The sequence below is a fragment of the Choloepus didactylus genome, chromosome 2, assembly GCF_015220235.1.
Source record: "Choloepus didactylus isolate mChoDid1 chromosome 2, mChoDid1.pri, whole genome shotgun sequence".
Classification (NCBI taxonomy): Eukaryota; Metazoa; Chordata; class Mammalia; order Pilosa; family Megalonychidae; genus Choloepus; species Choloepus didactylus.
The window spans coordinates 146,922,882-146,949,735 of NC_051308.1; the positions used below are offsets into that span (position 1 = coordinate 146,922,882).

General features: G+C 35.2%; 1 protein-coding gene across 7 annotated transcripts in view; it reads right to left on the bottom strand.

Moving 5' to 3' along the window:
• Positions 1-26,854, bottom strand: part of LOC119526986 (TLC domain-containing protein 4-like) — a 175,346-nt gene that overhangs the window by 86,824 nt on the left and 61,668 nt on the right. For 4 of the 7 annotated variants that reach the window (XM_037826579.1, XM_037826578.1, XM_037826576.1 and 1 more), the window contains exons 2-5: positions 13,113-13,278; positions 10,193-10,282; positions 7,763-7,821; positions 5,523-5,617 (exon numbers count right to left, since the gene is read on the bottom strand). In XM_037826579.1, coding sequence (XP_037682507.1) covers positions 5,523-5,617; positions 7,763-7,821; positions 10,193-10,282; positions 13,113-13,267 — 399 coding nt within the window. In that variant the 5' untranslated portion in view covers positions 13,268-13,278. Of the gene's footprint in view, positions 1-5,522; positions 5,618-7,762; positions 7,822-10,192; positions 10,283-10,541; positions 10,653-13,112; positions 13,280-26,854 lie in introns of those variants that run through there. The other 3 variants (XM_037826582.1, XM_037826581.1, XM_037826580.1) reach the window with 3 other exon arrangements.

The window sequence follows — 26,854 nt, forward strand, 5'->3', positions numbered from 1 at the left end:
TGACTGAAACCACATGAAGAAATAAAGATTTCCAGTAAAGATCACAAGGTAAATATAAATACCAATACTACTGTATTTTTGATTTGTAACACCACTATTTACTTCCTACAGGCTCTAAAATACATAAACTGTAATGATAAATCAGTGGTTTTGGACTCAATGTCAAATATGTAATTTTTGACAAGAACTACATAAAGGTGGGGGAATGGAGGAGTAAAGGAACATAGTTTATATGTCCTATTGAAGTTAAGTTGGTATCAAAGAAAAACAAGATTGTTATAGACTTAAGAGGTTAAATTTAAGCCCCATGGTAAACACAAAGAAAGTATCAGAGAATATGACCATAGAGATGAAAAGTAGAGTATGGGTTACGAGAAATAGGGGAAGGGGCAATGGGGAGTTAAGAAAGGAATGTAGGGCTTCTGTTTGGGGTAAAGGGAAATTTCTAGTAATGGATGGTGGGAAGGTGATACCATTGCAACATTCTAAATGTGATTAATCCCACTAATGGAATGCTAGGGAGGGGATGGAATGGGAAGATTTAGGCTGTATATATGTTTCCACAAGTTGGGGGGGGGGGGTAAATAGATAATGACAATTAAATGCCAAGGATGATCCTGGATAGGATCTGAGGGTGGGGGAGAGGAGGCTCAAAGGGACACAGTTGGGACATAAGAAAGGAAAAAAAGGAAATATAGAATGTAAGCTTTGTATCAATGTTGAATTTCTTGAACTGCTTAGCTTTGCTTAATGGGATTGCATAAAAGAATGTTCTTGTTCATGGGAAATGTATATGTGAATTATATTGTTTGTTCAAGGATGTGTGCAGCTTGCTCTCATATGTTCAGAAGACAGAACAATACATGATGGATGATAGATAGGGAGGGAGGGAGGGAGGGAAAGAAAGAAATGGTGGTGTGACAGGATGTTAAAGTTGGTGAATCGGGGTATTGGGGCAGGGGCATCAGGGTATGGTGGAGTTTTGTGTATGGGGTTTGTATTGTTTTTGCAACTGTTCCTGTGAGTTTTAATTTATTTCAAAATAAAATTAAGAAAAAAAAAAGAATAGGTGATACTCCTAAAATCCTTTTAAAAGATAAGTTTTTTTTTTTTTTCATTTTTAACACTGTTAACAATGAAATGCTAACGAGTCATAGCATTTGTTTCATGGCAATATTGGGGACATTTTTCTTTAGACTAAACATCAGATCAATATTTTTGCAATTCTTGTCTCCTGATATAAATTACCACTCTACTGTAGCTGACATACCAAGTCTTTCATTTTTCAATATCACACATATTTGCCTGTAAAATGCCTTTAAAATATAGACACTGGAGTAAAGATTTAAACAAGAGAGAGAAATTCCCACCTCAAGGCATCACACTGCACCTAACATCCTTAAATAAATGTACCAAGAATCACCTGAAATCACATTTTTCCCCTATCAGAATGGTTTAATGATTATATTCCTGGGTATAATAATACCGAAGAGTTGTGAGGGTATGCATACTCAGTGATTTTCTTTCATGTTTACCTCTTAAAGTTTTCAAAATTTGTTTTAACTCATTACCTCATGGCTTGGTTTGAAAGGGGGCGAGTGCTTGATACAGAAGGAACAGATACATAGAAGAAATCCAAAGCTACCAGAGAAGTCAGAAAGTATGTACATAGAACAGTGGTTTATCCTTAAAAAGTGGACTTTAAAGCATAAGTATATTCATTTCTTTTATAATAAGAGATCAACCTGTTACGCTCTCCTTGATAATTAGCATCTTGCCTAAGAAGGGGCGAATATCAGGAAAAAAAGCTGTAGGATTTTTACTCTCTACAGGCATACCTTGGAGATATTGCGGGTTCGGTTCCAGACCACCACAATAAATGAATATCACAATAAAGCAAGTTACATGAATTTACTTTTACATCTAAAAGTAATGTTTACATTATACTGTCATCAATTAAGTATGCAATAGCATTATGTCTAAAAAAAAAAAGATGTACATACCTTAATTAAAATGTGGCACAGAGACATAAAGTGAGCACATGCTGTTGGAAATTTGGAGCCAACAGACTTGCTTGACACAGGGTTGCCACAAACCTTTGATTTGTTAAAAACACAATATCTGAGAAGCACAATAATATGAGGTACACCAGTATATACATGGAAGAGGGTCACTAAACTTATGCAAATGCCTCCACCAGAGAATTTTAAAACTCCAGTAAAGGGAGAAGTACCTAACTATAACCTACAATATCCTCAATTCAAAAGAATCTTACTTTCTAACTATTTTTTCTGTAGGGCATATATTTAAAACCTAGAAGAACTAGTTTCTATCCTATTGAGGATTGAATCATGTCCCCCAGTCGTGTAGATGCAAATTCATTTGTAAATAGGATCTTTGAAGATATTAAGATGAGGCCAAATTGATTCAGGGTAGGCCTTAATCCTATATGACTGGAGTACTTACAAGCAAAGGAAATTAGGACATAGGACTAGAAACCACAGGAAAGGACAAAAAGACAGATTGCCATGTGAGAGGCAGAGATTGATTGCCAGCAAGCCACCATCAGAATGCTACAAAGTTCAGAGAAGGCATGGCCACCTAAAGCTTGAATTTCAGACTTCTAGCCTCCAAATTGTGAGCCAATAAATTCCTGTTGTATAAGCCAACCAGCTGGGGATATTTGGTTATAATGAGCCTGGTAAAATAAGTGATATCCTTCACTTATTTGGTTCCAACCAAATGTTCCAACCAGAACATTTTCTTTTAAAAAAGAAAGTTCTTTGTAAATAGCTTAAACAGTTGCATAAGTATCGAGTCAAAGTGCTTTCCAAATACCAGTCTCATTATATAAGTGACAGAGATTTCGTGACAGTTTACACACACACATACATACATACATACATACAAAAACCTAATTATTTTGGCAGCTTTACTTAGGATAACGAAATGCACAAAGTGATCGAGGACTTGACTGAATGAGAAAACCTTCTTACATTCAACTAATACATGTAGGAACTATAAATACACATAACATAGGATCTCTATGTATACAAACATTCATCTAATTTTTTTTCCTACTTTTGTCCTCACAAACAGATTCACTTTAGATAAATTTATTTCACACTAAAACAACAGCCCACAGGAAGACATATCAAAACAGCACAACCATTCTTAGGAAAAATTACAATTGATTTCTTTTACTTATCTACTTTAAAGAAGGCAATAATTAATTCTAAATTTCTTTTTAAAAATCTATTGTGTACTTTGCTTGGTTAAAAAAAAAGAAAAAGGCATAAAAGCCCAAAGAGAAAATAGTGCTCATGTCACATAATTAAATACTCAATTTGCCAATCTATGCATAATCAGCCATTGGCCAAGCCTAGGATTTCAGTGGCCAACAGAGAACAGCAGTTCATAATAATCACACTTAAAAATGAGTGTAAGCGACCTGTGATCTTTCACCAGCTTATATTCTTTTCATTGTACATTGATTATTTGTGACTCATTTTCTGATAACATATTTCTAAATTGCTGCATGATATGCTACTCAACACATGAATACATTCACATTCTTTGCAGAGTTAACCTGTATTTTGTTAGTCAGTTTGCATACTTTTTTAGAAAAAGTACTTAGGAAACAAAATGCCTATATACCAAATATCTAAGACCTGTAAAATGAAGAAGTTTTTTTATGCATCTTAAAATGGTAATATATTAATAGTTATATAATATTTAAGAAAGTAGTAAATATATCACAGTTGCCACAAAATCAAAAAATGTTTTATTAGGTTTCCTTAAAGGATGCCTTTCATGATCATCATTAGAATTCCAAATTAAGAAGCTATATTTTATAACTACCTATAATCCATTAAAATTTCATAAAATAAAACAAAGGAATAAACAGTAGGAAATGTCAGTAAAAACAGCCTAGAGCTTCAGAAAAATAAAGTGGTTATGGATACCTTTTGAGGTACATAGCATTTATTTATACATCAAAACTTGCATGGTTTTAAAACATTTATATTATTTAAATTTGTGACTTATGTATGGGTGGAATGGAGAGATGGTTTGATATATCAGATTCTTACAGAAATAATGTCAAATCAACTTCTTATTCACTAAGCTATCTTTGTGTGGGTCCATATAATGAAATACAGAATATAATTATTAATAATACACAAGTGTATGAATTTTTAAAAACACTCCAAATAGTCACAAATAATCAGTAACTTAAGGATTTTAAAAATATCAAAATTTTAAAATTTAAGTTACATTTAAGTTTTAAAACAGATAAAACATGGGATATTATGCCATATCTATTAAATAAAATACATAATATTCTAGTTTACTTACACATATTACTTACAAGTATCTATTTTGAGCTTGGTGGTAAATTTGGGTGAAAAACAATTATAGAGATGATTGTGGAGAAACCAAACAAACATGCAAGGGACATGTGGTAGTTTGAAGCTGTTATGTACCCCAGAAAAGTCCATTCTTGTAGGTGCAGACTTGTTGCAGGTAGGGCCTTTTGGTTAGTTTATTTCAATCGAGATGTGACCCACCCCATTCAAAGTGGGTCTTAATCCCATTACTAGAGTCCTTTATGAGAATATAAAAGACAGAAAAAGCCCAGAGAGTTCAGAGAGAATAGCCCCAGAGAAGACAACAGAGGACCCACAGAAGCTCAGAGAGGAAACCACTGGAACCACGAGCTGAAATCAAGAAAACCCAGGAGTGAAGGACCAGCAGACGCTGGCCATGCACCTTTCCATGTGACAGAGATGTCCTGGATGCCAGCAGCCTGTCTTCAGAGAAGGTATCACCCTGTTGATGCCTTAACTGGGACATTTTCATCACCTTATAACGGTAAATTTGTAACCTAATAAATCCCCATTGTAAAAGCCAACCTGTTTCTGGTATATTGCATTCTGGCAGCTTAGCAACCGAAACAGGATATAAAATTGGTAATTTACAAATATATATATAGAAAAAAATAATTTAGATACAGAATTTAGTATGCTTTACTGCCTGAGATTTGTTACAAGAATCCTCTAACTAGCTCAGTCCTGGAATTCTGATGAAGTCTCTGAGCAAGACTTCCAACTGCTCCAGCCTACTTAACTAATAAACATATAATAAGGCAGAAAAGAGATATTCTATCTGGTTACCTAAGAACCTATACCTACCACTGGCTTTTAAATCATAAATGCATGTAGAAAGAAAGATAAATATCTCTAACTATACATCCCAAAAGGTTTTAAATAAAAAAATCAGTAAATTGGTGTCATCTGCCTTTCTCAAACTTTTGATTCCAAATAGATGCACAAATATAGACACAACAGGTAAAATTATTATTTTTGGTTAATAAACAAGACAACATCACAAAATTGATCCCTGAATGCTCTTGGAGTCGGTCTTAACAAATTCAGAATTATATGTTTAGATTTGTGTTTACCCTTAAGCCACTATTCCCACTCTTGTCTACTTATTAGGCTATTACAAATCCTGGCACTCACCATTACAAAGTGGTATGCATACAGCGCTGCACAATGATGAATTATAAAAAATTTGTCACCAATCACTTTCCAATACAAAATGAGAAGCAACAAATCTGTAAGAAGGAAAAATAAGTAAAGTATTACATAGTAAGAAAATGGCATTGTTATTAAAGGGTATTTAACTCTTTCTTCTCACAACTTGTCCACTGTCTACTCTGAGACCACAGCACTTTGTTCATACTTACCCACTTTCTCATAAAGTATTTGCTTTTATAAAACTGACCCACTATACTGTGGCTCCTCCAGGATGAGGGCCAAACTGTGGATATCATTATAGTCTCAGAACCAAACAAAGTGCCTGGCACATATAATATTTTTTAAATGAATAAATGAACAACTTGTTTCTAGGGTTAAATAAAATGAAATTTTATCAAATAAAAATAAGTAGAAAGTAAGCTTAAATTACTGATTTTCATCACTACAATAATTCAGACAGAAATAAGATGATGGCAGAAAAGGTACAAAATGACCAACTGATTTATAAGATAAATACAACAAAAAATATAAAAAATGAAGGATGTAATTAAATATTAATTCAAAACCACAAAGAACTATGGTTATTAAAAATATATTGCAAAAACAGAGGTCAAGGCATCAATATTTCTTTCAAAGTTCTGACAAATAATAGTTTCCTTTGACAAAAGAGAAACTTCTCAAATGTTAACACAACTATTTTCTTTACCAAATGGATAAACATGGAATTTAGACAGGGAAACCAATGGCTATCATGGATGAACACCAAAGAGGATTTTAGTGTTCTGGGGTCTGCATTATTAATTTAGAGAACTTCTATAAATAAAACTTTGATATGGGTATTTAGAAAGAGAACATGAATCATAAAATCACAAATTTTTAAGAGAAAACATATAACACAAATATGAAAAATCAAGAAAAGTAACTTACAATTACTATTAATTAACTGCCTACTATAGCTTTTAAATATATTTTCCCTAATATTTTGGCTAAATACTGTTTGGTCATCAATTTATATGATAATGATTTTGTAAGATTTTCTATAGAGAGATGATAAAAAGAATTCAGTTTTCATTCAGCTTGGCTGAAATTTAAATTTTTTGATCATTTAGAAAAATTTCTTTTAGCTTCATAACTTATTTGTAAGTTTAGGGGACAGTTATCATATTTGGGAAACCCTATATCAAGTATCTTTCATACAAGATTTCCTGGGTAGTGACTATTCTCTGAATTGACAAGACTCATTAACCAGTATGTGTTCTGTACTATGAATTTTGTGTTATTGTCAATGACAGCATTTTGAATCAAACAAGCAAATCTCTACAATTTGTTAACATGATTCATGCTTTTTTAACTGCATTATCAAATAATCTAATAGCCTATTCATTATTTCTATTCAAAATTTACCTCTCCTTTCCAAAGAATTACTGTGTTTTGGTATGATCTGGGTTTTTTTTTTTTTTTTTTGGTTGTGATTCACTTCTTGATAACAGAAGAATTTCTACTGATTTCATCGCTTATCTTTATAACTTTTGTTTCATATTTCACTATTTTTATTTGGACTTTTTTCAGTTCTTTAAAAAAAATTAAATTATAAATTAAGGTTCCCTATATAAATGTCTAAAACAGGAATCTTATTTCTCTCATTTTATTGAGATGGTCCAAAATGCCTCTTCAGATTGCAATTAAAATGATATATTCTCAACTTAACTTTAACTAATCATAAGAATGCCCTGGGCCACTCTAAGCCCATGTAACATGAGGGAAAATATGACAGAGGGGAATGTGAAGCAGAAAGAGTCCTTGATCTTAACTGATTATGGCTAAAATAGCTTACCTTCGCAAATTTTACTAAAACAAAACTATGACCATGTGAACACAAATCAAGGGTCCTTGCAAGTGAAGGACCCTGAAAGCTTAAACTTCGTTAGTTTCACAGGAATTCCAGTTAAGATATTCTTTAGGACAAAAAGAGACCATCTCTAGTAAAAAATGTCTAGGCTTCTGTTAAGGCCGCACTTTGAATCTCTGATCTTCTTTAGTGAGAACCAGCAAGCCAACAGGAAAAAGGTTTCATGTTCTACTACCACAGCAGATATTTTTTTCTCTTTATGGGTCCTAAAAGCTACCCCTCAAATAAATAAACCAAAAGCATAAACCATGTATTCTTCACATAATTCTACGAGTATATGAAAATCAAAGGCAGCAAACAACATATCACATACCAGAAATGAGGTAGGCTGAAGCAATAGCAAGATTCACTTTCACAAGCGATGGATCACCCCTATAAATATATTTTTAAAAAATTTAAGTTTCCTTTTTTTGTTGCTTAAGTTATAAATGACACCTACTTTTTTTCTACTGATATTTAAATGCAATGAAAATGTTTTCTATAGTTTCTCAAATGGTAAATTGCCATTTTCAAATATAAATAAATAAACATAAATTTAAAAATACATGGCAGAACTGCAGTGCACTCTGTAGTACTGACACCAGCAGGCATAGGCTACCCCCAGGATAACACAAGCCCATTCCCTGAAGTAATCCAGCAGCCTTCTTGTCCAATATGAATCATTTTAATCAAGAGACCTTCTGTAGTCCCTCCGTTCTGTAGTCCCTCCCTTCTGTGAAGTCTACTCTAGACCCAAGCCAGTCTTCAAATTATCCTTGAGGATAAATCATTACCCCTTGGAATTGAAGCTAGGCTCAAATCCTCTAAAGCACCTAAAAGTCAATCCATATTGATTTCCCCAATATTAGAACAGACCTCCTAAGGGTGGCTGAGTTCCCAATGCCTTTTGTCCCAACCTCAAGACTTTAGAACTATTTCCAGAATCTCCAAATCCAGGAGTATAGAATAAGGAATTTGTTTTTTGTTTATTGTTTTCAAAATGGGAAGGCAACATCCACACCACTCATGAAATTTTTGACAGGCTTTGGAGAATACTTTAGGGCTCACTACAGTTGACGTTCCAATTTATTAAGTCATCTATGGAATGTCTCAATATCAATTCTGGACCCTATTCTAAGCTTAGAAATACACAAGTTACTGTGCTAGCTATGGTAATACCTAACTGCACAAATAACCATAATATAATACATATTAGCTAAAAGTTTTACTAAAATAATTTCACCAAAAGTGACTTTTAATAAATGTGTTCTCATACAATTTGTTTGCAAAAGGGTTCAAATGGAACACTAAATAATGTTTGTTTGTTTGTTTTAACTACTTCATATTCTAAATCAGAGTTTCAAATAGCTCAAGACATCATCTGGCACAGCCTCTGGTTTTGAGGCAATCTGCTATCATCACCACCACTTTACTGAGGACTAAAGAGATTCACCTTTTATCATGCAATTAGGAAATGGTCAGAGCAGGACAGTTTAGCCTGGCTGTTTCGACCCCCACACATGTGCTACTTCAATTTGCGTTATTAATCTAATTTGCTTCAAGAAATAAAAAATTACCAGTCCTTTTTCTGATTATAATGTGAATTACTGGTGGAATTAACACAAAATAAAAACTGACAACAGCTAAAAATAGAAATGGAAAAATTTGGCAGAAAAGTCATGTCTTCTTTTCAAATTTGGACTGCAAAACATGACCCAGGAAAACTGGACCTGTAAGAAATTATGGCCATAAAAGAAAATGTAAAACTTTCAAAAATTATAATAGGTAAAGGTTTGATAAGGACAAAAACTGGCCAATGAACCAAATCTTTGTTGTAAAATTTACTTCACAAAAGAATTGGTACTGCTGAAAATTATGTTAGCAAAATCAATAGAAAATTTTTTTTAGAGCTAGAAATTATATTAAGTAAACTATATAGAAACCTGGTTGAGGAATTAAATACACTAAATTGATTGATATCTTCACAATGAAAATTTATTGATATTGGTATAATCCTAATGGGAATAATTTTCTATTTTTGAATTAAAAAAAAAAAAACATTCTTATAGTCGAACAGCGGTGGTCAAAACACCTAATGAAATTGTTCCTATATGTCCCAGAGTCCATGTCTACCATGTCCTGCTTTCTCAAAACACATTTCATCTTTCAAACTAAGCTTAACTAGCCTCTCATATAGCACCAGGAAATACAGTTTGTATAATTTCTGGCAGTGGAATGACATTTTAACTTTTCAAAAGGAACCATGTTACAAATTATCCTATTAATGCCAAACACCATTATAATTAGTGCCTCAAATTTTCTCATATGATACTAAATCCTTCTCACGTGGCCATATATAATTTTCGTTTTTAATCTCTTTGATATCAATTGATGGCTAAAACATAAATTTGAAGACTAAGTTGCAAGTAAATATTATCCAAATTAACTATCCTCTCTCAAAAATAACTCATTTTTTCTTAAAATGGTGGTTATAATAACTTGGTTTTACTCAATATCACAGTATAAATGTTTACTTCCTCATAATATTCTCCCTATATTGCATAACAATTGCAATACTAAGGCAAAATACTAATACAAAATACATTATTTATATTTAAATTTAAAGTAAATCATTTTAATGCACCTTGCTGAAATAAGTCTGAACACAAACAATACATTTTATGTTTTAAAGTAAGAGATGTTCTTATTAATAATTGATTTCAAAACACAAGACAATTGACTGTCTTGACAATAAAGAGCTTACCAAAGAGGATCGGCTCTGGTAGCCTCATCAAAAAACACAATATACAGGCAAAAAAACCCGACTACCAAAGAATGGCATGTGGATACTACCCTGAAATGAAACAAAATACAAAGATTTTAGATTCTTTGCAATAAATTTTAACTCATTCAGGCAATACATTTAATATTCTGAAGAAGCAAGCTATATTTAGAAGTATTTAAATAAGGAGTGGAGTATTTAAATAAGGAGCTCAAAGTATAATATAAAGTTAGCATTTAGAAATCTAAGGGCCACAACTATACTTTGGAATTAATAACAAGAATGCCCATATTTACAGAGATGGCCACTGGTAAACCTCACTCTCTTGTACCTTGCTCCCAGCTTCATCCCCAACAGCATCTCTGCAGGATTCCTTTCCTGCTCTTTAGGAAATCAGTTGGGAATGACTTCCAAATCTACTGGACTTAATCAACTTCATATCCTTAAAAGAGAATTCAGATTTATCATGAAATGAGGATTTATTACCTGGAGATTTCAGTTTTAAATGTACATTCACATGCTTAATTTCATTTGAGGGAAATTTTCAATTGTTTCAAAGGTACCACATAATACAAAATGTTAATAATTGGGAAAACTGTGTGTTTCAGGAGGGGTATATGAGAAATTTGTCTTTTCTGCATGGTTTTTCTGTAAAGCTACAACCTCTCTGGAAAAAAAAAGAGACATTAGTTTCAGGGCACAATTGATGACCATTTTAGAATAGCAATTTAAAGTTACTGATGAGTATTACCAATAGAAGTTACATAGCTTGAGTAGATATAAAAGTCAAAGTTTAGAGAAGTAGAGAAGCAGAGCTGAAAATTAGGAGATTTTCAACATGTTAGAGCTTTCTATGTCATGTGAAAGCAACTGGATAAAAATAACTAAGAACATTTTTTTAAATTATATGATTAAAAATAATGCCCACAAGTATGTATATTCTCAGAAAAAGCAACAATTAACACAGCAATTTCTCCTTAGAATTAAACCATTACACCCTTCCTGTGTTTTTTGTGGGGTTTTTTTTATTTTTAAATCCAATCCTTTTTCTATTAAAGGACTTAGATCACTCAGTGTTCAGAGACTTTTTTCTTTTCCTGATTACTAGGAAAACAAACTGAAGCTGGATTTCAGGACACAAAGGTGTTCCTTACTCAAAAAGTAGCCAACAGTTTTCCTTTTTGTACTCGAGCTCACAGCTTGAGTCCCATGTAAACCAAGTTGGAGTGGGAAACAGGAGTAATTTAAAGCTACAAGAGAGGAAGGATGAAGGAAAGGAAGGGGAAGGAGGCAAGAAAGAGAGGAGGAAAAAAAAAAAACAGCAACATACACACAATTTGAATAGCTAAATGATTTATATAATCCCAGACTTCTTTTTCTAATGGGAACTCAGTTTCCTGAAGGTAGTTCCCTGCACCATTGAATGGCAGTGATAGGGCTAATTAATCTAAGGTATTTTTCAATGTCAATGTTTTCATTTTTTATCCTTGCTTCTTTTCTATTTCTCTGTACCCTCCCTGTTTCTTTGACTTGTAGCTATTCATGATTTAAATACCTTTACCTACCCCAACCACAGTGAACAGGAAAAGAAAGTAGCTCAAAATTTAGTAGTAGAGATTGTATACCACACCCCACTTCCTTCTCTTTCCTACCATTCCATCTGTCTTTATATCTGAGAAAGCATTTAAAAAAATAATGCTTAGTACCTTTAGTACCCCATATTTGAAAATGACCTGTGCTAGTCTTAAAACAAAAGAATTATACCTCTTACTTTTCAACAGCATGTGAAAAAATGATGCTCTCTTTTTAGGCAAGAAGAGCTGTGGCATGTATGAACCAGAAAAACCAGTGTAAAGTGCAAAAGAATATCCTTATTCAGAGCCTGAGTTATAAAAGTTATAAAAGTAGATATCCACAAAACAATCTGACCCAGACAAAGAGAGGGATTTTCAGGTCAAATAAGATTTTTCTCAAATATATACTTAGACATTTGGCAAAAGGGCCTTAATTCTAAAACGAAGTATCAATGAAAAAATAATTACAGCACTTTTAAAGAATTGCTGAATTCAACAAAACAACAACAAAAAACATTCCCATAGCTGCTACAGTTCACTGAGGTCTATAAATGCATAGCAAAATGTGGGTACGTGAAACGCTTTAAAGCAGGTGAAGTAGTCATCAGAGACATTTTGCCTTTGAAACTCTGTGAGAGATTAATAAGTTCCACACACAAAAAATTGCAACTGACTTATTAAAACTCAGGCAGATTTCTGCATCTTTACATGTCTGATTCTTTCTTCCATTTATTTTTTTGTTTAAAACTTTTTAAAAAGCAATTTTTACTGTAGAATTATATATTTTTTTTAATTCTGGAGAGCTCTGGATTATAATGAAAAAGTACATTAAAAGAGAGGTACAGATATGCTAGTAGTGCATCATGTGCTGTGCTGTATACAGAATTTAACTGCCTCAGCCTAGCTAAGCCAGCCAAAACTATACATAGGGTACTCAACAACTCAACAAATGTTTTTTTTCTGTTATCATTTCCAAGGAACACATTTGTTATCTTAAATATTCAGAATAATGCACAGCTTGAGTCTTTTTAACTTTAATCTTCCCATAATTCCCAAAGAAGTTAAATAATTAACACCTTCCAATATAAAAATTTTTATGTTTTTCTTATATGAGAACCACTCATCTTTCCTTTTAGTTTGTTTCAATACCTTATAGAAATTGAAATAATCTACTCAAATAGAAATTTAAAAGTTGACCTTAAATTTGGTTAGACCCTAAATGAAAAAGACTTTTTGAAATATTTTAGTTATATTTTATTTCATAAAACTTGTTTGTTTTGTAATTAGTCATTGTTATGCTTCTACAATAACATTTTTATATGCTTTACCTTGAGTTCCATTCAGTCTTCTTTTCATAGCTGAGACTATTATAACCTGGAGAAACTTTTGCTGAAAACCAAGAACTTACAAAGTGGAAAAGAAGTTGAAAGGTGACAAAGCTGGTAATAAAGGTGCTGATGACCAGTTTGGTGTTGGCATCCATATTTCTTCAACCTGTTATGAGAAATGACAGACATAAATTGTTAACTCATGATCAATCTAGATTAAAAATTTCTTAAATTTTAAACACTATAGTTAGTTGTATTTTAGTATTTTTTTTAACTTAGCACAAAGGTAAGAATACAAAGAAAGTATAAGAATTTTAAGTCTTTTGTGGCTTCTTCAGCTTTACCAACCATTTAATTTGTCATGTATCTTCCATTTGTATTTAAAATAAAAGGGGAGAAAATCTATTATCTTAAAAATCTTGTCAATATTATAAATTTCAAAAGATAACTTTGCATCATAATATCCAAAATTATCTAAGTCTTAGAGTTTAACATTAAGAGGGAATTTCATGTACTATAACCAAAGAGGTTCTTTTAGAAATATTACTTTTAACACAATTCAGGACAAATCACCTAGAATCCCTATGCCTCAGTTTCCTCATCTATAAAATGAGTATGTTGATGAGATAATTTTCAAGATACGTTAAGCTAAAAGTCTTATAAGAAATAACATTATCTGCAATAGCAAACCAAAAAAACAATGACATAATCAAAACTATACCAGTGGGACAACCATAATTTACAACAATATTTAATCTAAGAAAAATAAGGATTTAGTATTAGAAAAAATCATACCACTGTGACTGCTTAAATTAGTATTTAATTTTTTAAAAACATTCTGCAATCAGACATATTCTTGGACCAAAAGTACTACATGGCTTTTTATCTCTTAAAAAAAAAAATTTTTTTTTATAAAAGAGCTTCAGGTGTTAAGGATAGAATAAGAGGAACAAACAGTATGTGCACTTATACACAATCCAACGTATGTTTTCTATCTCACTGAGCTGAAATTTATTTAGCTCCTAAAAACCTTAGGAACATTCAGACCAAAAGAGACACGAAAACATTTCCTCATCTCCAGCATGTAATAGAGCGTTTCTATGGCTCCATCTTTGATGGAGCTGACCCTCATATGAAGAGGAAATGAATCAATACACATTTCCAGCTGTCTAATGTGAAGAAATACAGTCACCTGTTGAAGCCAATTCACTAGAGAAAAACCAAGCCACTGACTGTGTTAGCAATAACCTACTCCATTCCCTTCCAACCAGGATATCATAATAACAATCAGTCTCCCACAGGGATCTTCAGAGTTCATGTGTCTGTAATGAATTCTTTTCTCATTCTTTTTTCTTTTCTGCTCAGCAAAAATATTGATATTACAATTATTCTCAGAGAGACTCCATTAACTTTATCACTCATTTACTTTTTTTTAATTCAACATATGTTTATTGGGCATGGAAAAAATTTATTTTGTGATCTTTTTGCCTGGGTTTAATACTAACCAAATAATACGTAAAAGTAAGCTTTGTACATAAATTAAACATCATTATAACTGGTCAAATGAGATGTAAAGGGGAGAATGCTTTTCTAAGATTACATAGGGATCTGGAGGCCAGGGGGACAGATAAATGAAGAAATTGGAACCAGTAATCAAAACAGAGAGGAGAGCCTAATCTTAAATGTGAGGATGGTTTGCTCTGAAGGGTTTTATACACTCCCTGTGCTTCCTGGAGTGGTGGCTGGGTTTGGGCTACTCATTTTATATCAAGAATGCTTGTTAAAAGTTACATTATAGTCTGAGACCTAAGACGGCAGCATAGAGAGGAGTGGAAGCTAGTTAGTCCCCCTGGAACAACTAATAAACAACCAGAAACAATTAGTAAATAATCCAGAATAACTGCGGAGGGACAAATGTGACTGTCCACTCATCAGACACCAACCTGAATTGGAAGGAATGCCCGAAATCACAGCATAAAATCTGGAAACCGGATACTGAATATTTCTTCCTTCTGGGACCTGAGCCCATTCTGGTCTGGGAAAACCTGATTGGGGTAACCAAGGAAACCACGCCTAGACAACAGAAAACTACAACCTACACTAAGAAAAACAAAGTTATGGCCCAGTCAAAGGAACAAACTTTCGTTCCAACTGAGAAAGGCACAACACAAGAGATGAAAGACACAATGGAAACATATAACAGCAGATCTCAAGAGGCAGAAGAAAACACTCAGGAACTGGAGAACAAGACACCTGAAAGCCTACACACAAAAGAACAGACAGAGAAAAGAATGGAAAAATATGAGCAATGTCTCCAGGAACTTAAGGACAAAACGAAAAGCAAGAATGTATGTGTCATTGGTGTACCAGAAAGAGAAGAGAAGGGAAAAGGGGCAGAAGCAATAATAGAAGAAATAATCAATGAAAATTTCCCATCTCTTATGAAAGACATAAAATTACGGATCCAAGAAGCACAGCATACCCCAAACGGAATAGATCTGAATAGGCCTATGACAAGACACTTAATAATCAGATTATCAAATGTCAAAGATAAAGAGAGAATTCTGAAAGCAGCAAGAGAAAAGCGATCCATTATATACAAAGGAAGTTTGATAAGACTATGTGCAGATTTCTCAACAGAAACCATGGAGGCAAGAAGGAAGTGGGATGATATATATTTAAGATACTGAAAGAGAAAAACCACCAACCAAGAAACCTATATCCGGCAAAACTATCCTTCAAATATGAGGGAGAGCTTAAAATACTCTCTGACAAACAGACAACGACAGAGCTTGTGAACAAGATACCTGCTCTACAGGAAATACTAAAGGGAGCACTGCAAACAGAAAGGAAAAAATAGGAATGAGAGGTTTGCAAAACAATTTTGGGAGATAGTAGCACAGCAATGTAAGTACACTGAACAAAGATGACTGTGAGCATGGTTGAAAGAGGAAGGTTGGGACCATGTGGGACACCAGAACAAAAGAAGGATAAAGACTGGGACTGTGTAACTCAGGGAAACCTAGGGTGCTCAACGACTATAATAAAAGATACAAATATGTTTTTACATGAGGTAGAACAAATGAACGTGAACATTGCAAAGTGTTAAAAATAGGGTGGGATTGGGGGGAAAATACAATCAATACAAACCAGAGACTATAATTTATGGAAACATTGTATTATGCTTCCTTTAATATAACAAAGGCAATATACCAAAGCTAAATGCATATGGGTGGTGGGGAATAGGGGAAGGGTATGGGATTCCTGGCATTGGTGATGTTGTCTGACTCTTTATTCTACTTTAGATTAATGCTATCTTTCCTTTTGTTGATTTCCAGCTGTCAAGTTTTGGGTTTTTTTTGTTTCTTTGTTTTTCTCTTTCTTTTCTTTTTCTTTTGCCTCTCTGCCTTCTTTGACTCTTTCTCCATCTTCGTGGAAGAAATGGAGATGTCCTTACATAGATAATGGCGATGGCGCTGAATACATAAATACGTGACTATATAGGGAACCAATGATTGTTTACTTAGGACAGAATGTATGGTGTGTGATCAAAACCATCTTAAAAGAAATAGGTTGATGAAGAAATCTTGAGGACACTATACTGAGTGAAATAAGACAGATACATGAAGGCAAATATTGCAGGGTCTCACTAATATGAACTGATTATACTATGTAAACACATAGACATGAAATATAAGTTTCCAGGATGTAGAATGAGGCTGAAGAATGGGGAGTGGTTGCTTATTATGAGCAGAATGTTCAACTAGGGTGAACTTAAACTTTTGGAAATGGACAGGGGTGATGGTAGCATGTTGTGAGAATAACTAACAGTTCTGAAAGGTGTGTGAAGGTGGTGAAAAGGGTAAGCTCAGCGTCATGCATGTCACCAGAAGGAAAGTTGGAGGTTAAAAGATAGGAATGTATAAAATAGTGAATCTTGTGGTGGTCAATGTCAGTGATTAACTATACAAATATTAGAAATCTCTCTCACGAACTAGAACAAATGTATGACACTATAACTAGAAGTTAATAACAGAGAGGCATATAGTAAAAAAAATATACCTATTGCAAACTATATACTACAGTTAGTAGTACTTTAACATTCTTTCATCAACAGTAACAAATGTACTATACCAAAACTATGACTCAATAATGGAGGGGGGCATGGTTAGGGGTATGGGAGGATTTGAGTTTCCTTTTTTTGTCTTTATTTCTTTTCTGGAGTAATGAAAATGTTTTAAACATGGAAAAAAAATTGTGTTGATGGATGCACAGCTGTATGATGGTACCATAGGCAATGTATACTTTGGATCTTTAGATAATTGTATAGTATGTGAACAATCTCAATAATAAAATATATATATATATAAAGGTTACATTATAAAGCATAATGATAAGTAGGAATCATGTTAACATTATCCATTTTACAAAATGTTTGTTTAACTAATACAGTTAAAAGTACTCAAATAATTCACCATTGTGAAATTTATCATTCCCCAAAATCCAATTTTTATTGTCTTTTTCCTGTTGGATGAATATATTACATTTTCAACAGACTTACTTTCAGTTCAGTCTTTGGGGTACATGTTGACAGTCTCTCTTCACAAAAATGTTTTGTTTAAAACTACATAAAGAGCTCCATATATTCAATTCGTGGCTCCCATAATTGGCTCCACACAGACAGAAGCTAATTAAATTGTTTTATTTCCAGCTTTGCCTCTTATTAAGCAGCTGCTTGGTTAATGTGTCATACCAAATCAAAGACCAATCTAGGGATTTTTTTTTACAAATATCTCCAGAAAACCAAGACTTCTGGTAAGAAGCAATTGCCCCCCCATTCACTCACTTTAGGGGGCCTGAGTCAGGAAAGGAAAATGATAAAAAAAGAAAAAAACAAAATGAAGATCATTACTAATATAAATTAAGGGCCTTTGAGAGTATAAAGATACACAGAAAAAGCGGAAAAGCCACTAGATCTAGTTCATACACCTCTACATGTGGCTGATAGGTGGTGGGAGGCTGGGATACCAGATGCCCGAAAGGAGCAGCTAAAACAGATGTGGGAAATACTCCTGCAGCAGTTTACAAGGGGAGTCTCTAGACATGAACTTCACAATTAGCTCATCTTGAATCACAGGAATTGTGAAAAGCACGGTTAAGGTTAATTCAGTCTTCACTTCAGCAACAGTTCGTTCAAAATTTGCTGTGTTGTCTACTGTGTGCCAGTTTCTCAGAACAAAAAGCAAAAGAAGCACTCCCCGTCCTTAAGATGCTTACAGGCTCACAGGGAAACTGAGACATTGACCACATAAAGCAATAAATTCAGGGTGGGCTTTCCTGCTTTCCAGTGAATAAATACCCAGCAGAGAGAGAGAACACATAAACAGTGAGGAGGTTTCTGAAGGTATTCAACAATAAGTATTTCCCACTTGAACCAAGAAGTTATCTTCTCTTCTATTAAAATCCCAACAAAATGTTTTAAGGCTGAAGCCCAAAAGACTCAGAGTTCCAGCAGATGAGTCGAGACCAAGTAGCCCAGGAACACAACTATTAGTCTCACTTTCTGGTGTTCATTATTCCCTTGCAGTATAGGAGTCCCTTAGGGAGAACACCGGAATCACCAATGCAAATTCCATACACGCATACAACCACACTCCTTTCCTTCATGTTCTGATACCACTCACAGGTGAGACCCACTGCTGCAGCATTTAAAAAGAGGGGAGAGAAGTCGGTGTGTGTCATCAGGGCAAGAAGGAAAGAGGAAACTGGGAAGAATGCTCCATTCGTGGTAAGCATTTCTTTTTCTATCCCTAGGAAACTCCTTTTTCTATTTCCCACATTGATTCCAAACACTCCCTGTTCTCAAATCTCCAGTTCTTTACAACAGGTGAAGAATCTTTCCACTTCACAGAAAAAAAAGAGACTTTGGGGCATGGACCCCCTCAACCTGGCAATGCTTACCTTCCTTCCCAACAGATCCTCTTCCCTATACACTGTAGTCTCTGCCTGGGTGTGCCCCATACCTACAACACTGGTTATCCACTCACGTGTTTCCAGGCCTGTGACACCAGGTGACCAGCTGCCCACTGATGGCTCCATCTCAGGGTCCTGGAGGCCCTGCTGGCTCTACCTGGCCCAAACCAGCCCTTCCTCCAGGGTTCCATATCTCGGTAAATGATACTGCCATCCACAACACTTTCCCATTTTCCAATCTAGAAGAATTCAACCATCCTTGATTCCTTCCCTTCCCTCACTCCCACGATTAACTGGCTGCTAAATCCTGGTAGACTGTGGAATGCCAAATGAAGCATAACTTGATTCCAGATAAGTTCTGGAAGTTTCCCATGATAGCCTTATGGTAATACAGAGAAATGTGGACTGGATAACAAAATTAGGTAAACCCAGAGCTACCTGAACAACTCAAAGCAGCGAGCAGATTAATGGTCAGAAGTGGACTTGAAAAATATCTCCTTCCAGTCCATAAGGTTTTCATTTTTGGGTCCTGTTTACTTACTTTGCATATAACACAGAGCTGAGAAAGATAGCTAATATAGCAGGTGACAGAATCAGATTTCAAAATTACCTTCATAAGCTGAAATGAGTCCCAATCGAAAAGATAAAATATAATAGGAATAAATTAAGTCAATTCCCAAATCCATGACTTTAAATAGACACACAACACACACATGCAAACACATAAAGATCTTAGCATTATAAGTGATACAAGTCAGTGAGTTACAACAATGTAATGATACTAAAAGCAAAAAACAAACTTCAGGCTCATTTATAGTTGGATTGGATGGCCTTTGTCTCTGGTTTCTGGGTGATACTCTCTAAATCTCTGGTATTTCCTAAGTCATAGGAGAGTCTCTGTTATTCATAGGGACTCCCTAGAACCACACCTGACAGTTTAAGCTAAGGAGATGACACGGGGTGGGAGTGGGGGGGAGGCTCTCAGAGCGGGGCTGGTCACACAAGTAGACTGTGAGAGACATGTGAGAGAACGTTGGGGCGAAGATTGACTTTAATCAATCAACCATGCCTACATAATAAGACCTCAGTAAAAGTCTGCACACCAAAGCTTGGGTAGGCTTCCCCGTATCATTGTGCTGGGAGTGTGATGTGTCCTGATTCCATGGGGAGAGGACACCAGAAGCTTCTCAACTTTGAGACTTTCCCAGACTTAGCCCTATGTGTCTCTTCTTTTGGCTCCTTCTAATTTGCATTATTTTTGCTATAACAAACTGTAATCATAACAACTGTGATCAGTGCTTTTCTGAGTTCTGTGAGTCATTTTAGCAAATTATCAAATCTGAGGGGATGGTGAGGACCCCTGAATTAGTAGCCAGTTGGTCAGAAGTAAGGATGGCCCTGGGAGCCCCAGGCTTGCGGGTGGTGTCTGAAGTGAAGGTAGTCTTGTGGAGACTGTGTCCTTCACCAGTCAAGCCTGACTTAATTCTAGGTAGTATCAGAAGTACACTGCAAATAGTGTGGGAGTATAGCTTTTGATCAAGTATATCAGTCACATTTTACTCTGAATTAATCACATACCAAATTACCTTTAAATGATCACGGTGACTTCAGAAATCATATCATGAAGCGCTAAAGGTCTGAGTAATGTTAGCCTGGGAACAAGAGTACTTCAGAGCATTCCGCAAACATCTAACAAACTGTCTTGTAGAAAAATGAAAGAACTTATTCTGCATTAATCAAAATGGCATAGATGGGCAACAATTACAAGGAAGAGCTTAATATAAAGGAAAACCTTCTAAAAATTTATGTGTCCAAGCATCCATCATGGAAGTGGAAAAGGATCTCTAGGAAGATTGGGGCAGGGGGAAGGGAAAAGGGTAGAAGAGGTGAGGACGCTAGTCTGATCTACCAGAGTACCCTCAAAGTAAGATTCCGGGATTTTAGGATGGAACCAAATTTTGGTGTGTAAAAAGGCAATTTTGTATAAAATACTGCATTAACTCCTTAACATTTCTATCACACTTTAAAATATCAAAATTTCACATATAAGAAAATATTAGGAATGTATAATATGGTGGTAGGTGCCCAGGCTAATTCTGTCAGTCTTGAGTTTGAATCTCAGCTCCTCACTCATTAGCAGCGTGACCTTGGGCAAGTTACTTAACTTGCCTTAACTGAACCTCAGTTTCCTCATCCATAAAATAGAAACAATAGTACTACCCTTCCACAGTTGTCATGCGGAATGAACAATGTAATGTTTATCGAGTACCTACAACAGTACTTGGCATATGGTTTGCACTCAGTAAGTTTCTGCTTCTATCACTGACCCCTTCAGGCCACACTTTTACACACGCGTGCGTGCATACACATACACCCCTTGTAAACACCCATATCTTTTTTGGTCCTGTCATTCAGTTATACCACCCTTTTTCTCCTCCTCATTGGTATCATATTCTAACCTACCAATCACTTAGTTCCATTCAAAGACTTTGGCCCTGGCTCACTGATGTCCTCAGGCCCTGCTATCATCCTGAGGGACTTCATATCTATGTGGATGGTCCTTGTCAACTCAGTCCTTTTATCTTCATCTGGAATGGTTCCTCTTCTGTGCCTCCTCCACCACCCAGGAGCCTTTATTGTCCCTTATCCATCATTTTCTGCCTCCAAAATAAGATTGTAAGTATTCCCTTTATTGACCAGAGCCTCATTTCCTTCAAGCTTGTTCAGTAATACAAGCATCTTAAGTCTAATGACCTCTCAATTTTTCTCCACCCATTAGCTCTTTGCTTTTTTAATATCCCTCTTTAATCAGCTTAGATCCTAGAGCCCATCATTCCAATAACACTTTAACACCCTACATCCCCTAGCCTCTTTCCATTGCAAAGATCTGGCAAAATCCCAACCCTGGATAAGCCTAACTATTTACTTATCAACAAGCCCTGAACAATTAGAACACTGTTGAAGAAAGACATATACCAGACAAGACTGAGGCTGGTCAATCTCATAAAACAATAGTGGGATCAAATAGCCCTCAACACTGCTCTGCAATCCTACCACGTGGCTGTGGGCAACTAATCTGTTCACACTCTACAGTAAATTTATCATCAACCCTATTGTTTTTAGACCTCCAACTTCTGCCCCCATTCTCAACAGATAGCCCTCATCCTACTTCACACACAAAAATAGAAGCCAACATGAAAATTCTCATTATCTCCCTATCATCCATACAAACTACCTACATATGCACCCATCTGTTCTCCTTCCCAAAAAGGAGCTGTCCTCCCTCCTAAGGCCAACCTCTCTGCCTAGGCACTTTGGATCCATTCTTTCCGGCCTTTTTTAGAGATCTTTTAATCCTCATTATCCCTTATTCTCTCCTTTTCAGTGGATCCTTCTATTGGCTTTTAAACATACTCAAGTTTCTGGCAAAAACAAAATCAACAGATCCACAACCTTTTCTCCAATCTTATATTTCTCTTCCAGTATAGCTTGCCCCCCCCAGCCCCATCCCAACTGTATCCACTCTTTTCTAGCCAAACTTCTAGAAAGCTTTGTCCATCCTGTGTCATCACTTATCTCTCTCACTCTTCAACCCACTCCATTCTTATTTGCACCCTCATCACTCCCCTGAAGTAGCCATTGCTAAGGTCAAAAATGACTTCTTGGGCATCCTTCCTATTACCTAACCTCTCAGCAACATCTACTACTACTCCCTGAAACACCTTCTTCCCTGTGCTTCCATAACACCACACTTTCTGTTTCCTTCCTACCTCCCTGGCCACTCCTTTGATGCTTTTGCAGGCTCTTCCTCCCTACCCAGACACTAAATAATAGAAATCCTCAAGATTCAATCCCAGACCCTCTTCTCTCTGTTTCCTATGTGATGCTGTCACAACCTGTACTTTTAGTTAAAAATCATATACAGGAAAAATCTCAAGTTTAAGTATCCATCCCAGATCCCTCCTCTGAGCTCCTGACTACTTATCATTACCACATGGCATTCTCAAAGACACCCAAAACTCAACAAACCCAAACCTAGCTCATGATCTCCCCCCTTAACTTGTTCTTCTTCTAGGTTCTTCATCTCATCGAATTCATCCAGATATGAAACCTAGGAGTCACCTTTGTCACTTGATTTGTGGACCTTCCAACTCTGCCACCATATCTAATCAAATAGCAAGCCCTATGGATTTTATTACATAACTAGTTAGCTTTCAAAAAGATCCACTTTTTATAAGCTACTACCCATGGCTTTTCTGGACTGCTCTAACAGCCTCCAAACTATTCTCCCCTGATTCTACTTTGTCTTCAGTATAAAGAACAGACTGAAGGGCTCCAGGGGAATCTTTTCTAAAAGCTGCCTCTGATCACATCACCTCCTCACCTATCCCCAACCTAAAATCTTCACTGGTTTTAAACCTTCATTGGTGCTATGTACCAGCTAAGATGGCCTTCTTTCTGTTCTCTGAAGATGCCATACTCCCTCTCTCCCTAAGGCCTTTGCATGTACTATTCCCCCACTCCCACAACTGCCGCTCCACTCCCAAGTTAACTCTCAAGCTTCCTTCAGCTCTTGAGTCAATTCCCCCCCATTTTATGCCCTCATGACACACATGCCTCTTTTTTACAGCTGCAATTTACATTTATTTGTGGCTTTCATTTTAATTAGTGTCACCTTCCTCCAGTGGAATATGAGTCCCATGAGAGTGGGAACCATGCCATTTTTCCCTTCAGCATTGCATCCCCAGTGTATAACACAATTCCTTCATATAGCATGTGTTCAATAAATGTCTGTTAAATAAAATAATAATAACAGATATTCATATATATACATGACCTTTCCATTCTACCAGTATCTCATGAGTTGAGGGTCTCTCATTTTACTAGTATAATCAGAATACTAGAAAAAGACTTTATTGAATTGACAACCCCAGTTTTACAGCACAAGAATACATTAATTAACTCTTACATCCAAATATGCCCAAAGGCAAAGCTTACCAATATTTTAAATGAAATAATATTGGGTATAATGATATTTGATTTATCTATCCCAAATTCCTTACAAAACATGATATGTGTTCAGAAATTTTATGTGTATAGATAATCATAATCTGTGTTGCATTTTCATACTCTCATCAAATCAGAAGTATTTAATTATTGATTTATCTACCATCATCAATAGCCACAACACTCTAGGATTTAAAAGCTTCTATCTGCAAACCCTAAGTCATTTGTAAATGAACACTGGATAACAAGGGATAGTTATGAAACCAATCAAAAAACCATATCAGTTCTTCAAGAAGTTAAATGTAGAATTACTATTTGACCTGGCAATCCCACATCCAAGTATACACCCCAAATAATTGAAAACAGGTACTCAAACAGATACTTGTGCACCAATGACCTTAGCATCATTATTCATAATATCCCAAAGGTGGAAGCAACCCAAATGTCCATCGACAGATGAATGGATAAAATATGGTATATCCATACTGTGGAATATGACCCAGTCATAAAAAGGAATGAAGTTCTCATACATACTAAAGCATGGATGAATCTTGAAAACATTATGTTGAGTGAAATAACCCAGACACAAAAGTGCAAATATTGTATGATTTCACTTATGCAAAACAAGTGGACTGGAGCATTATTGTGTATGGGTGTAGTTTCTGTTGGGGGTGGTGAAAACGTTTTGGTAATAGATGGTGGTAATGGTAGCATAGCATTGTGAATGTAACTAGTACCACTGACTTGTACACATAAAATGGTTAAAATGGGAAATTTATGAAAAAAAATTTAATCTTATAAAAAAGATAAATCCACACCTTCACCCATTCTGTTTTTTGTTTACATTTTCATATGACTAGCATATTACAAATATCTTGTCTAATTGCTCTAAAATGTCAATTGATCTAGAGACCTTAAAATCCCTTTGTAAAGAATAACTATTACACTACCTACTTTGACTTTTTGTTCACGTAAAAACTGTTAAGCATCTAATTCATGCAAAGCACTCAGCTAACTACAGTCACAGTTTTGTTTTGTTTTGTTTTCAAATCTGCTACATGAAAAAAGTTAGAATTTTGCACAAAAACATTCAACCTCTTTTTCTTTTTGGAGCATAGAGTTAAAGAACCATTAGCATCAATGCTGAAAGTCTGTAGGAAGCCAGCTGCTTAAAACAGTCAACCCTAACCTCTATACAGCCTCTAAAATTCATGTACTGTTTCTAAACTACAGCAATACATGCAATACATACAATCAACTGTTAATGGTGTAAATTCATTTTTGAAATACCCTCATGACAGTAACAACCAGACCAGTGTTGCTTGACCAAACAACTGGACACCATAATCTAGCCAAGGTGACACATGAAATTAACCATCACAGTATTCTTTACCTACATTTTTATTCTCTCTTCCCCATTCCTTCAACCCTTTCTCCTCCAAGAATATATAACAGAATTCAAAATAAAGAGAAACTACTCAATTCTGCTTGCTACATATGCTGGCATTTGATACCTCCCCACTTTACCCCCAATGTTTTTTTGGATTATACTTTGCTTTTATTATAAAAAAGAATAAAATATTTAAGGTTAAATATTCATACATTGCTAACTAGTCTTTATTTTTCCCAAAAGTACTGGGCAATAATTAGAATCACAGGTTGTTAGAGCAGAAAGTTGGCTAATCCCTGTTCCCCAAAGTGGGCTCAGTAAGGGTCACCCAGCCCCAGCAAAAGTAGGACTGTAAGATGGCCCCAAAGCCCCGCCTCGCTACCAGAACCCAGAAAACTGTTGACTCACACTACTACAGATAACTTTAATCCATGATTGCCCTTTTATCTGCCATAATCCTGTCTTTTTATATCCTAATTCACTGTTTTTGAAATTTTCATATCCCAACACAACCACACATACTACTCTCTCAGTATATATTCTGCTTATTTCTACCAGTCAAGAATATTTTGTAACATCTCCCTTTCTAGAGTTTGTTTTACGGGGAAAAATAGGTTTCTTCATATGTATTTTGTTAAACAGCCCAGAGTCCCCACCAAGAGATTCTGACACAGCAGAGGTTGGAGGTTACCTTATCTCCTTAACTCCTGATTACTCCTGCTCTTTCAAGAATAATTTCTCCCCTTCATTTCCCACAATACATGGTCAATTCTCCCTTCCATTAAAAACTTTTTAAATTGGGATTCTTCAAAACTTTTATTCTTCTTTTCCTGGTTTAAGTTTATTTAAACCTTTACATGATCTTACTTTTAATTAATATTATCTATTTTTCATCAGCTTTTTAAATTTTTTATCTTATTTGGAAGTTTTTATTCTGTTTTACACTTATTCTCTGACTTGGGATTTGTTTCATAATGCTTATCAAGACGCGAGGCTGCAAGGCAGTCAACAGTGGAGAAAAGCCTCCTTCTCCCAGCTCTCCCTATCATTCCTCTGGTTCCCAGTCCCTAACTCTTTTAAGAATTCTCTCTTTAAGAAATTCAGAAGCCCCAAGTTCATTTTCTAAGGCCTTAAGGCTCAGAGTACAGTTAGCACATTTGGCTTACTTGATAAATGTTGCTTCCTAACATCTCACCCCACTTAAAACTTTTAAAAAGAAGTCTTTGTTTTTTAAACCTGAGTTCCAATTACAGCCATTGGATTTTGGATAAACCAGAATGTTTTAAGCCAAGAGAAGATGGTAATTGGAAGGTCACATTAATACAGTACCTGGCACAAGTAAAACGTAAAGATTTTGCAGCTTAAACAATTT